The sequence below is a fragment of the Chlorocebus sabaeus genome, chromosome 22, assembly GCF_047675955.1.
Source record: "Chlorocebus sabaeus isolate Y175 chromosome 22, mChlSab1.0.hap1, whole genome shotgun sequence".
Lineage (NCBI taxonomy): Eukaryota > Metazoa > Chordata > Mammalia > Primates > Cercopithecidae > Chlorocebus > Chlorocebus sabaeus.
The window spans coordinates 82,385,143-82,398,863 of record NC_132925.1 but is presented as its reverse complement, the minus strand read 5'-3'; the positions used below and the strand labels follow the sequence as shown (position 1 = coordinate 82,398,863).

General features: G+C 38.0%; 1 protein-coding gene across 11 annotated transcripts in view; it reads right to left on the bottom strand.

Annotated features, from left to right (window-relative positions):
* The window catches only part of DNAH12 (dynein axonemal heavy chain 12), a 247,789-nt gene that overhangs the window by 74,477 nt on the left and 159,591 nt on the right, over window positions 1–13,721 (bottom strand). For 10 of the 11 annotated variants that reach the window (XR_012090615.1, XM_073010001.1, XM_073010007.1 and 7 more), the window contains 8 exons: window positions 12,397–12,591; window positions 8,265–8,398; window positions 7,620–7,782; window positions 6,526–6,606; window positions 6,000–6,180; window positions 3,403–3,530; window positions 1,459–1,548; window positions 355–495 (listed from right to left, as the gene is read on the bottom strand). Coding sequence is in view for 10 of the 11 variants with exons in the window: in XM_073010001.1 (XP_072866102.1) it covers window positions 355–495; window positions 1,459–1,548; window positions 3,403–3,530; window positions 6,000–6,180; window positions 6,526–6,606; window positions 7,620–7,782; window positions 8,265–8,398; window positions 12,397–12,591 (1,113 nt within the window). In the remaining variant the exon portion in view is untranslated. The remainder of the gene's footprint in view (window positions 1–354; window positions 496–1,458; window positions 1,549–3,402; window positions 3,531–5,999; window positions 6,181–6,525; window positions 6,607–7,619; window positions 7,783–8,264; window positions 8,399–12,396; window positions 12,592–13,721) is intronic. The other variant, XM_073010003.1, reaches the window with a different exon arrangement.

The following is a 13,721-nucleotide window of genomic DNA, read 5'->3' as shown; positions in this document are numbered from 1 at the left end:
ACTTTTTAATCTGGCACTTTCCCCTTGATGGTTTAGATTTTTCTTTGCTTCTGCCTCATCAAACCTTAATTCCCCTTTGTCCTGGGTCCTAAAGCTACAAGTAAATCTGACTAATTTTACTCATCATCCCTGCTCCTGCATCACTACCACCCACACCAGCCCCAACCAGCTTATGTTATGCACAAACATTCTCTTCGTCTACTAGGTATGCAATCAATATATGATAATATGCTACAGCAGGACAAATTCTCTCTGTGGTCACTTTGAGAAACTTCTTAACCAGTAAATATAAGTACAGATTTTAATTCCTGGGAATATCTTAGTAGAACACAGATGTGCTAATCTTCAAAATACCTTTGCAACTCTGTCGTACACTTCCATGGCCATAATCCACTTACACAGACCCTCAGCTGCAGAAGAAGCTTTAGCAACCTTAGGTGGATCAAATTCAGGGTTCGTTAAGTATTCACTACGAATCTTCTGCATAACAGTCACCTATACAACAAAGATTTAAATTTTAAAATTTCAATATAGATCACACAATCATCAGATGAAAAAAATCATACACAAAAAAAAACATTTGTATAAAAAAGTAATGTTGGCTTTAAAAGCCAAAATAAGTATTTTGAGATAATTTAAAAATAAGCATAATTGTAGCAGAAATACATCACATTTGTGAGCAACATATGCAAATGTATTACAGATATGAAGGCAAAATGTTTCTTCCAAAAATATTAAAAGACTTACAAGTTTAGGCTGGGCACAGTGGCTCACACCTGTAATCCCAGCACTTTGGGAGGCCAAGGCTGGCAGATCACTTGAGACCAGGAGTTTGAAGCCAGCCTGGCCAACATGGTGAAACCCCATCTCTACTAATAGTATAAAAATTAGCTGGGCATGGTGGCGGGTGGCGGGTGCCCGTAATCCCAGCTACTCAAGAGGCTGAAGCAGGAGAATTGCTTGACCCCGGGAGGTGGAGGTTGCAGTGAGCTGAGATCATGCCACTGCACTCCAGCCTGGGCTACAGAGCAAGACTCCATCTCAAAAAAAAAAAAAAAAAAAAAAAAGACATACATTGAGAGAACAAATGGAAACAATGGAAAAGAACAATTAAACATTAAGAATAAGAATTTGGATAGAAAATAATGTGCTATACTTTTTTAATCTTACATAAATTTGTGTATCAGATTTCTTAATTTGTTATAAGAAGACAGACAACTCTTTCAAGTCAATTATACATTAAAAGAGTAACTTATTAAATAACTTTTTAATTATCTGAGACAGGAATGGTTTTAAACATTATGAAAATTCATAGTATCATTAATAAATGTAATATCTCTACTATGTTAATCCTAAAATGGACTATTTCTATATGTGTTGTAAACTATTGCATAATATTAAAGTTTTTAAACATCTTAACCAAGTCACATTTATAGAAAGAAACCCAATGCAACTCACTGGAATGTTGTCCTTGTCATATTCTTTCAAATCTCTTAAGAAATTCATATCTCCCAGAAGTTTTTTGCTAGGTCCCCAGTAATCTAATATCTACAAATAAAATTTATGGAAATTTGTTAAATTTGCAACTAAAAATGCTAGATGTAAAATTTTTCTTCTTGAAGTTTAAGAGGTATTATCAAGAGAAACTAATCGTATACTTTTTGTTTGTTTTGAGATGGAGTCTCACTCTGTCGCCCAGGCTGGAGTGCCGTGGTGCAATCTTGTCTCACTGCCTCCCAGGTTGAAGTGATTCTCCCACTTCAGCCTAGCTGGGACTACAGGCATCTTCCACCACACCTGGCTAATTATTGTATTTTTAGTAGAGATGGGGTTTCACCATGTTGGCTAGGCTGGTCTCCAATTCCTGACCTCAAGTGATCCACCTGCCTCAGCCTCCCAAAGTGCTGGGATTATAGGCGTGAGCCACGACGCCCAGCTATCAACTTACATCTCCTTGGAAATTAAGACTTTCCTCAAGTACATGTTAAACATAAAATATTTTTAAATATGGAAATGCATTTATAGGCTGAATTTGTTTAAAAAAGTAAACACTGAAAAGGAAATAATGTGATTATTTCTTTTGAAAACTTCAGCAACTTGAGTAAACACTATTTCATACAAGAAAATAAATTTTTATTACTTCAAAATTTATTTTCCTGTATTCTTTGACTCTTTTAAATAAGAAAAGTACCAAACTTTTTCTTAAAGACAAACTCCTCACTTACCTAGACTCTCCAAGTGAAATTAAAGGAGAAAGCAGAAAGCCAAAGAGTGAGTACACGTTGCTCTGCCAACCATAGGGTAAAAGCACATGCTACTTATACTGGCAAAAGAGCTGAAATAACCAGCTGAAAGTTATTTTTCCTGCTTCTGGAAGCCTGATAGGGAGGTGTGTGTGTGTGTGTGTGTGTGTGTGTAAATGAAAATAACTTAACAAGAGCCTATTTATTTTCTCAATGAAGGACAGAATGGCCAAAAAAAAAATCTAATTCTTTAATTCAGGAATTTAAACCCACGTATCAAAAAAACCTGAAGAGAAAATTAGCCTGTACATTCAGTTTAGAATGGATATTATGCCTTCCTTTTTAAGGGATGTATCCTTGAATAATAATTGTAATAATAACAGCTAACATTTATTGTGCACTTATTGTTTGTGAAGCTTTACACCTAAAAACTTTATATGTATTAACTAATCTAATTCTCTCATTAGCTTTATGAGATAGATACCATGAGTACCCTCTTTTTAATGGAATCCCACACGTTAAATACCTTAACCAAGGTCACGCTGCTAGTGGGGCTGGGATTTCTGAATACAGACATTCTAGCTCCAGAGCACATGCTTTTCACAACTTCACTATACTGCTTAACTCAGCAGATTTGTTGGAATACCCAGAAAGAATCTTAGCTGGAAAAGTACAAGTACTTCAGTGTTCATTTAGTTCCAAGCCCATGGTAGTGGAGAATTCTGCATAGACAGAAAAGGAGATGGAAGCAACTAGAACCACATTTTTTTTTTTTTTTTTTTTGAGCTGGAGTCCCACTCTGTCACCAAGGCTGGAGTGCAGTGGCACAATCTTGGCTCATTGCAACCTCTGCCTCCTGGGTTCAAGCAATTCTCCTGCCTCAGCCTCCTGAGTAGCTGGGATGACAGGTGCCTGCCACTGCATCTGGTTAATTTTTGTATTTTAGTAGAGACGGGGTTTTACCATGTCAGCCAGATTCATCTGGAACCACATTTTTTTGACACTACATTGTCTTAGCTTTACCCTAGAATACATACAGACAATATCTGTAAAACAATGTTTCTTCCCTAATTTGGGTACTGTTGATATTTTATAATAGTTGCTGCTGACAAGTTCTGTACATTCATGAATATGATTCAAATCTGTGTCAAGTTATTACCTTGCCTCCAGTCCCTGAAGGATCTGAAATTTTTTCTGGTTTTATATCTTTCATGACACAAACAGCAGCCATAACTAGTTTAACACCAGATGGAGGATTCTTCATTGATTTCACAATTGTAATGTCAGCTGGCTAAAAGAAAAAAACAAAAACAAACAGGACATCTTCAGAATAGTTTACTTTTAAATAATGAAAAAATTTTAAAGTAATGTTGGAGAATAATGAAAGCACTCCTTTTTATTTGAAATCAAAGTTTTGTTGTTTTTATTTTTGTTTTGTTTTTTTACTTTATGCGGTTATGAAAGAATTAGCAAAAGAGAATTCAGCACAGATTAAGACTAATGGTTCTCAAATGTTGGGAGGGGTCAGTCATAGATACTTATGAGAATATAATGGCAGCTATAAATCCACCAGAAAATATAGTTTTCCACATATACAATCACATACCACACCCATTTGTGGAACATAGGTTAAGAATCCTAATGTAGATGAAGATTTAATTATATATTTGCTTATATATATTAGTTGTATTGAAGATGAAAGAAGAGGTAGGTCCCAATTCCAAACCTATTTTCTAAAAAGGTATACATTGTTATAATAGATAGTATAGATTCATTTACCCACTCCAATATATTTCTGACATTTCTTGCAAGATGCAAATGCTGGAAAGCTAACAACTATATATCTTAGTTTTTCATGCAACTAGAGTTCTGGGTGAGAATTCGATTCCAGATCACTTGAGTGATACTAGAATTCAGACAATAAATGGGAGAGTGGCAGGGTGCAAGACATCCATTGTGATAATATAGATGATAGTGGAGGTCATGTGGCACTGTAGGAAGGCTCTGCAGGCTTCCTACTCAGAGGGACAGCTGCTCTGGTAGACCATTTCTGCGGTATGTCTTTGTGAGTCATTCCTGGAGGCTCAGCCTCTTCCAACAATTCTGTAATCCATTTATTAAATTCCCTAAAGAATCTTTGTCTGCTTATACTAAATAGAGTTAACTCTCTTCTCTGTAACTGAACTCTAACTCAGGTAATACAGCATTTGATATCAGGAAGGGTATAAGCAACAGACTCTCAATGAAAGGGGACCCTAGTATTAATGACCTAAATTGAAGGCATCAAGAATCCTATATCAGGGGATGGAGCACTGAAAGTTCATGGAACATAGAGAGAAGTTACTTACTTGAGAGTTACATGAGAGAAGTTGCTCATGGTCACCTAGAATGGAGTGCCTCTTAAAACAAGGCTTTGTCAAAATAAGTAGCTGCTGTAATAAATCTCTAAGGAGAGAATGCAGAAAGATCACAGGGTAATAAGTGACTCTTAAATGTGCCAGAAATTAGCCAGGCATGGTGTCATGTGACTGTAGTTCCAGCTACTCAGGAAGTTGAGTCGGGGGGTTGCGGGGGGGATTACTTTAGCCCAAAAGTTTCAGGTTGTGGTGAGCTATGATCACATCGCTGCACTCCAACCTGAGTGACAGAGTGAGACCCTGTCTCAAAAAAGAAAGAAAGAAAGAAAGTACCTGAGAGCATGAAGAAAGAATATAATAAGCTCAGTGTTTTAAATTCCTGATTCACAGCGCATTGAGAGCACTAGGAAATTTCTGTAAATGCCCTAAAATAATCTCTTGTCTTATAACTACAGGGCTGATGTTACTGAAAATCAGAGAGTTTGATTCTGTGAAATGCTGAATTACCCACAGGTTGAGTTTATAGTCTTGTCAGGTCTGTTACATAAAGAAAGAGTATTGATTAGGAAAAAAGGCAAAAAATGGGACCTGAATACACTGTTGACCCCCTAGTCAACAGATACTGTCTCTCCTGCTGTGCTTGGTGCAGTTGTTCTGGTCTTGCCTAAAGACCTGTAAAAAGTTGTGTACAACATAATGTGGTACAGATGGTGCCACTCACAGTTGTACTGGAAATGGCCTTTAAGTTTTTCTGTGTATGCAGGTCCAGCAGGCTGCAGAAGACTAGCTCCACACTGTACTTAACATATGCCTGCTGGTCCACGTACAGAACCACTTTGGCCTCTTGGAGTCTATTCGTCTCATTCCACTAGAATATCCTGAATGAAAATTATAAATAATATACAAAAAGCAAAAATGGGCCAGGCATGGAAGCTCATGCCTATAATCCCAGCACTTTGGGAGGCCAAGCTGGGAGGATCACTTGAGCCCAGGAGTTTGAGACCAACATGGGCAACATAGGGTGACCCTGTCTCTATAAAAAAAAAAAATATTTAAAAAGATTAGCCAGCCATAGTGGTGTGTGTCTGTGGTCCTAGCTACTGAGGAGGCTATGGTAGGAGAATCATTTGAGCCCAGGAGATGGAGGCTACAGCGGGCCATGACTGCACAACTGCACTCCAGCCTGGTCAACAAAGTGAGACTCTGCCTCAAAAATAAATAAATAAAATAAAATAAAATAAAACAATATATCAAAGGCAAACTGTTAAGAGGCAAGTTTCATTTGATTAGACAAAAACAAGATAATGCCACCTACTGAAATACAGCCACTTCTAATAAGCCAAATACCCATATTCAACTTCCCTCTGTTGATGAAACACAAAGTAGTTAATTCAAATACATGCCTTAAGTGTATCCAGTGCAGAGAGAGCTGCTTCCAAGGCTGGAATTGCCTCAGCTAGGTCACTTTCACACTCATTTTTCAGAGCTTGGGCTTCTTCAGCTTTCCCACTGGCTACCTCTTCATCCAATTTCACAAATTGTCTTTTCGCTTCCACTTGTACAGACTCTATCTCAATAACCTAAAGAAGTGAAAGATGAAGACAATTTCTCAAACACCCTATCGCTTTTTCAATCCTAGACAAAAGAATATTTGAAAATCAGGGAATCTAACATATCATTTTGAAGGATAGAAGGGTCTATAATAAAATCAGGAGAAATACAAATACATGTGAACTAATTTGGAAATGGGCTTCACAAATTCCTTCAGAAAAGACAGAACCCACATTGGACCCAATGAGACAGCCAGTCAATGGAAAAGGGTAAAGTCTCTAAAGTCTAGTGGCAAAAAATTAACTCTTATTTTCTAGGCTAATTTTACATATTTCAATTGTCCTTTGACATCAAAAACATTCAGGATACTCTACCTGCATCATATTTGCATTTTCAATTTTAGCTTCCTCCAATTTGGGCTGTAATTCAACAAGCTCCATTTGCATTTCACCAACCTAAAGAGACAGTTTATAATATGATTAAGTTTCAATTGCTGTAATTGCTATTGAAACCAAATGCAGAAAATATAAATTTAAATGTATCCATAAAAGTATTGGAGCAGAAAATCTCAACTTTTTCTGCTAGTTCTTTGCATGATAAACAAAACTATGAAAGTGTGGGCCAGGGCCAAGCACACTGGCTCACGTCTGTAATCCTAGCACTTTGGGAGGTCGAGGCAGGTGGACTGCCGGAGCTCAGGAATTCGAGACAAGCCTGGGGAACATGGTGAAATCTCATCTCTACTAAAAATACAAAAAATTTGCTAGGCGTGCATGCACCTGTAATCCCAGCTATTCGGGAGGGTGAGACAGAATTGCTTGAACTTGGGAGGTGGAGGTTGCAGTGAGCCAAGGTTGCGCCATTACACTCCAGCCTGGGTGACAGAGTGACACTCCATCTCAAAAAAAAAAAAAAAAAAAAAGGGGGTCCCATTTTCTTCACAGAGGACCTCAGTAGGAGAATGCAGTTGCCATGGAAGAAATGTAGATTGAAAACAAAGCAGCATCTCAGAGTATTCCTGGTATACTATGTGCATGACATGTGATACAAAGATCAGCCAACCAAACCTCTATTACTTATGTTGAACTAACACTAATTAAGTATTACTAGCACTTATTTAAAAACCCACAAATCTCATATTTAACCAGCTTTTATAATAAAAAGCAACCTAAACTTATATTCTCTTAAATGGCAAAAAATTAATTAAAAATAAAACATGATATATTTGAGCTGTGTGGTCTAGGCAACTTACTGAACTTCTATAAAACTTACTATACTCATTTGTAAAATGAGGATCATAAAAGTGTTTACCTTATAGAGTTGTTATGAAAAATAACTGAAGGAATAGACGTGAAATACATAACAAAGAGCCTGGCATATCACATATTCTCAATAAATTATAGCTTGTATTATTATTTCTTATACTTCTCAGTATATATTACTATTCTGAGCAGCTCATCAAATTTACCTGAGACTCAGCAAAAGCTAATTTGTCAAGCCCATTCACGTATCGCTGTTTTGCTTCCATGACAGCTTGTCGCTTCTTTGTCAAAAGCTGTCGAAATGAGCCAATGAGTTCAAGATAAGAAGTAGCAGTAACATAGTTATGTCGTCCTAACTCATGCAAGAACCTAAAAGAGAGGCAGATAACATACTTCACTATAAGTAATGGATTCCACAAAAAGGTAAATTCAACATACCATTAACAGACATTTAATAAAGATTACATTTTATACAGAAGTTAGTGAGTACTTGAACATTGTAAGACTCTAGAATCCTACATATTACCACATTATAATTTCTTGTCTCTAAAATAACAATTAGTGGTGACATATTTAAAAGGCACAAATCAAGTGAGATCCTATCTTTTAAAAAACCACAAATCAACAAATATGTCTATAAAAGATGAACTACAGCAAGAAAGAATCAGACTATTTCACATGTTTCATAAGCCAGGAGGATCTAACTTGGTAAGAGACCCAAGATATCACGTAAACCAGGTAAGTACAGTAGGAAAGGGGATAGCAGATAAGATAGCAAATACATGTGAATTAATTTGGAAATGGGCTTCACAAATCCCTTCATTGTCATTTTAAAATTTACTAATATTAACCTTTCTGAAAGATCCATAATGGAGGTGTGAAAGTGTTTACAGATTGGAACTATCTCTTGTCGTTCAACCTCAGTAAGCTCCAGTGTTTCTAAGAATTTCACAGCTACACGTTCAAGAGCATCTTCAGGCCATGACTAAAAACAAGAAAAAGAAAAACTCTTGAAATTTAAGATGAACAGTAGTCTCACTCCAACTCCATAAGTTAATGCATAATAAGTTACATGACTTCCTATGGGAGAATAATTTGGTTTTGAGAAAATTAAAATTTTAATGAACAAAGCAGAATAAGAGAGACTGAGGTCTCTGAAAGACCTAATATTCTTACATACTAAAATGAAAAAAAAGGATAATATAAAGAAAGGATCAATGAAGTGTTATTTATCAAAGATATATTACACTGCCTTCCCAACTCTTCCACTTGGATGTCTAGTAGGCATCCCAAATTTATCATGACAGTGGCAGAAGCTGCTAGTTGTCCACCCAATATCTACTAGCCCTTTCTTCCTTGGGACTCCAATTTTATTCTAGATAGCAATATATCCAGCTAAAAGACTAGATTTCCTAGACTCCTTTGGAATTCAGGATGGCCAATGACACATGAGCAGTTGTTGGGTGGGGACTTCAGGGTAGACTTAGGATATCCTTTTTGGCCTACTTTCATTCTTCTACTTCTTGTTTGGAACACAGTTGTGAACAATGGCACTCTAGCAGCCACCTTACCGCCCTAAGTTACTTTGAGAATGGAAGTCGCATGCTAAGGATAGTAAAGCAGAATAACTTGGGATCCTCATGACTTTGTTAAGCCACAAAAGCCCCACTCTGTTTACCTTTAGATTCTTTTTTCCTATGAGAGTTAAAAAACCCAATGTGTTTGGTTTGGGTTTCTATTACTGGGAGACCATCATAATTTCTACTATAACATCCAAAGTTGATTTTTAAATTTTCTTCCCTAAAACTTTGCTTCCTAGACAGTCCTCTCCATCTTAGCGAAATGGTTCCTTCCTTGGCTTTCCTGCAATATGTCAAGCATGCTCCTACCTCTGGGTCTTTGGACGTGCTTTTCCCTCTGACTAGAACCCTCTCCCTCAGACCTCCATGTGGTTCATGCTCTCACTTCCTTCACATCCAAGCTCATATACCGACTTATCAGGAAGGCCTTCCCAGAGCACTCTTTATAAAACAGCATTACTTCCCTCATTACTCTGCCTTTTATACTGAGTTTTCTTCTCAGCACTTACCAATACATGGCATATCATTAATCTTTATTTGCTCACTAGAGTATTTTCCAGGTTTCCTTTCATTTAGTTTCAATACTATGCTTATAATTTTTTTTCCTTTGTAGCAGATAATATGCATTTTAAGACCAATTTTTGTTTGGTGTCTAGCCTAAGCACATACTGCCAGTGTATGCATTTTTTATTAATAGATTGTTATATTCATGTGATCCAATTGTACCAATACATATTTTGCATCTAAAAGAGACTTCTAAAGAACTATTAAGAATAGTGAAATTTTATAAAATGCCAGGTTAAATGTCATATAACGTACACATCATTCAAAAACACTATAGACTTATCTTTTTGTTCTGTGTGCTTCATTTTTAATCATCCTGCTAATTATCATCCATATTTAATACTATCTGTAGCAGTTAGGATATTTATGACTAAAGAGGCAGAAAACCAGTCTTACTGTATCTTCAAAAAAAAGAATATGCATATTCTTATAGAGTAATACCCAGAAGTAGGGTATTTCCAGGGTTGCTTCATTTAGAAGCTCAACTATATTATCAAGTATTCGCATTTTTTCTGTCTTGTTCCTTTCTCAGTGCACTTTATTTCATCCTTGGGCTTGTCTCATTATGGTGACATGATGACTGCTGCAGCTATGGGCATCACATTCTCAAGCAACAAGATTGAGAGACCAAAAAAAGGCCCTTTTATTATCATGTGACTCCTTTTATAGTGAAAATACTTTTCTTCCCCAAAGCTCCCCAGGACCCACTGGCAAGGAATGGTTCATACATGGGCTCAGGCATGAAACAATCACTAGCAAGAGAAATGAAAGCATATATACACACACACATACACACACACACACACACACACACACATATATATATCTTTTTTTTGAGATGGAGTTTCACTCTGTTGCCAGGCTGGAGCACAGTGGCACAATCTTGGCCCACTGCGATCTCCGCCTCCTGGGTTCAAGCAATTCTCCTGGCTTAGCCTCCTGAGTAGCTGGGACTACAGGCATGCAGCACCACACTGAGCTAACTTTTATATTTTTAGTAGAGACGGGGTTTCACCATGTTGGCCAGGATGGTCTCCATCTCTTGACCTTATGACCCACCCGCTTCAGCCTCCCAAAGTGCTGGGATTACAGGTGTGAGCCACCGCGACCGCCTGAGAGCACCAATATTGGCTTAGGGCTGGGCACAAAGGCTCATGCCTATAATCCCAGCACTTTGGGAGGCTGAGGTGGGAGACAAGCTTGGACAACATAGAGAAACCCTGTCTCTATAAAAAATTTTAAAATGAGTTGGGCATGGTGGCATACACCTATAGTCCCAACTACTCTGGAGGCTGAGGTGGGAGGATTGCTTGAGCCCAGGAGGCGCAGGTTGCAGTGAGCTGCGATTGCACCAGTGCACTCCAGCCTGGACGACAGATATCCTGTCTCAAAATATATATATATATATTGACTTAGACCAACCATGATTCAATCCCTCTGATACATAGCTACATGGAGGGTGATTTCTTAAACAAAACCAGAATGCAGTTGATAAGAATTAGGCAAAGAGAATAAAACAAATCAGTACCAGAAACTAATTTTTTTAAAAAAATTATCCAGGGTCAATGCACAGTCCACATTCTCTTGCACATAAAACAATCAAATAGAAGGTACCATGAGTTACTGTTCTCAAAAGTATGAATACCAAATGGTTTTACACAGGCAGTGGCAGTCTGTCTTAGGTGAGGCAGTGGCCTTCATCATTTGCTTCTAGCTTGACTGAAATTGTTGCCTAGCGGGTTTTCCTGTCTCTTGCTTTGCCCTACTGTAATTCACCCACCACACAGCTTCCAACTGTTTTGGTTTTTTCCTAAATGCAGATTATCTAAAAATATGTTGATGCCACTGTAATGTCTCTGGTATAAAACCAAATTCCTAGGAATACCTTGCCAATCTCTTTGTAACCTGATACCCACCCAAAGCTCCAACTCAACTGCTGCTGCCCTTAAAATGCTAGCCAGCTATACAAAACAATTTTCAGTGGGGCAGACGAGCCAACCTCTTCCCACCCTTCTCCTTTTCCATGTACTATTCTCTAATAATGGTTCATTTTATGTGTCAACTTGACTGGGCCATGAGGTTCCCAGATATTTGGTCAAACATGATTCTGGGTGTTTCCGTAAGAGTGCTTTACATGAGTTCAACATTTAAATCATTATAGACTGAGTAAAGCAGAGTGCCCTCCCTAATGTCAATGGACTGCATTCAATTGTCCTTGTCCAATTTTGTTCAATCCAATGCAACACAAATGTTGATCCTCCCCCAAATTCCTCCTGTATGATTGTCTTCAAGCTGAGACATTGGGTTTTTTCCCCCTCCCTTCAGACTTGGACTGAATTGGCTCTTCCTGGCTCCTGAGCCTGCCGGCCTTCAGACTGGAACTACATCACTGGTTTTCCTGGGCTTTCACCTACCAACAGCAGATCTTGGCACATCTTAGGCTTCATAATCATACGAGCCAATTCCTCATAACAAATTTCTTTACATACAAATTTCCTATTGATTCTTAATACACTCCCCCTCTATATAACTAATTCATCTTCATGCCTCAGAAATTCACTGCCTTCGTATGTATACCCTTTGCACATCAACATTATGGCTCTCTTATATAATCATGATTGCTGACTGCTTTTTCTATCTTCCAGTCTATAGTGTAAGCTCCTTGTGAGGATCATGTAGTCCTATCAGTCTCTGGTGCTGAACATTACGCCTGTCATTACAGTAAGTGATCAAGAAACAAACATTTGCTGAATGTATATTAATGAAGTTTTTCAAATATTTCAGTAAAATTCCAAAAGAGTTAGCTGTCTCCCCCCTCCAACCAAGAAAAATGACATACCTGAAACCAGTCAATGGTACAGCAATTGATGAGGGATGGGAACTGTCTCAAGCGATTTCGAAAGGCATCTCCAATGGGGCTAAAGGCCACCACGACATGAAGATTATCTTTGCAGCGATTCACGAAGAAAGCAAATAGGGCTAAGGGGCTGAGTTCATCATGTTTACTGCCAGCCTGAGCTACTGGACGAACACCCTAGGGAATATCAGAAAATAAAAACCCTGTAAATAAAAATAGATAAGCTGGCAGTGAGATTGGTGGATATTAGAATATGAAGAAGTTTTATTGCTCCCTGTAAATATCTGTAAAATTTTGGTTTCAATAGAATGACTTTGACATAGTTTGAACGTAGAAAACCTCTTCCAACTCAAAATTCTATAATTTAAAAACAAGTATCTGCCAAGAATTTACCTTATAAAGATAATCACAAAAGTTCACAAAGATGTATAGAGATATAATTTTACTTTTTTTTTTTTTTGAGACGGAGTCTCGCTCTGTCACCCAGGCTGGAGTGCAGTGGCCGGATCTCAGCTCACTGCAAGCTCCACCTCCCGGGTTCACGCCATTCTCCTGCCTCAGCCTCCCGAGTAGCTGGGACTACAGGCGTCTGCCATCTCGCCCGGCTAGTTTTTTGTATTTTTTAGTAGAGACGGGGTTTCACCATGTTGGCCAGGATGGTCTCAATCTCCTGACCTCGTGATCCACCCATCTCGGCCTCCCAAAGTGCTGGGATTACAGGCTTGCGCCACTGTGCCTGGCCAATTTTACATTGTTTTTGAGAGAAAAAATGTAAACAGCTGAAGTATCAATCAGTAAGGAAGTAGTTATAACTGTAAAAGATCCACATATTAGCATTTTATACAACAGTTAAAAATAATAAAGTGGTGTCTCATGCCTGGAATCCTAGCTTCTTGGGAGGCTGAGGTAAGAGCCCAGGAGTTTGAAGCTGCAGTGAGCTATGACTGCACCACTGCACTCCAGCCTGGGCAACAGAGCAGTGAGACTTCATCTCTAGAAACACACACACACACACACACACACACACACAGTGTATTTTGTGCTACAAGAAGATAAGCAAGATAAAATAACTAAAAAAAAGTTTTGCAACAATATATTGAATATGATCCTGTTTAAAAAATATAGATGTATATAAAATAGCAAATATATAACAGAAATAGTGAAGAAATGGAAAAGTTTAGTAGCAAACTGTTGGGAATGAAAAATACATAATAGCTAAAGCAGCAGGACAGCCTAGCAAAGCTTAGGAAATTCCATTTCCCAAAGGTGACTATTCCTTGAATGGGCATATGGACGATGCATTTCTC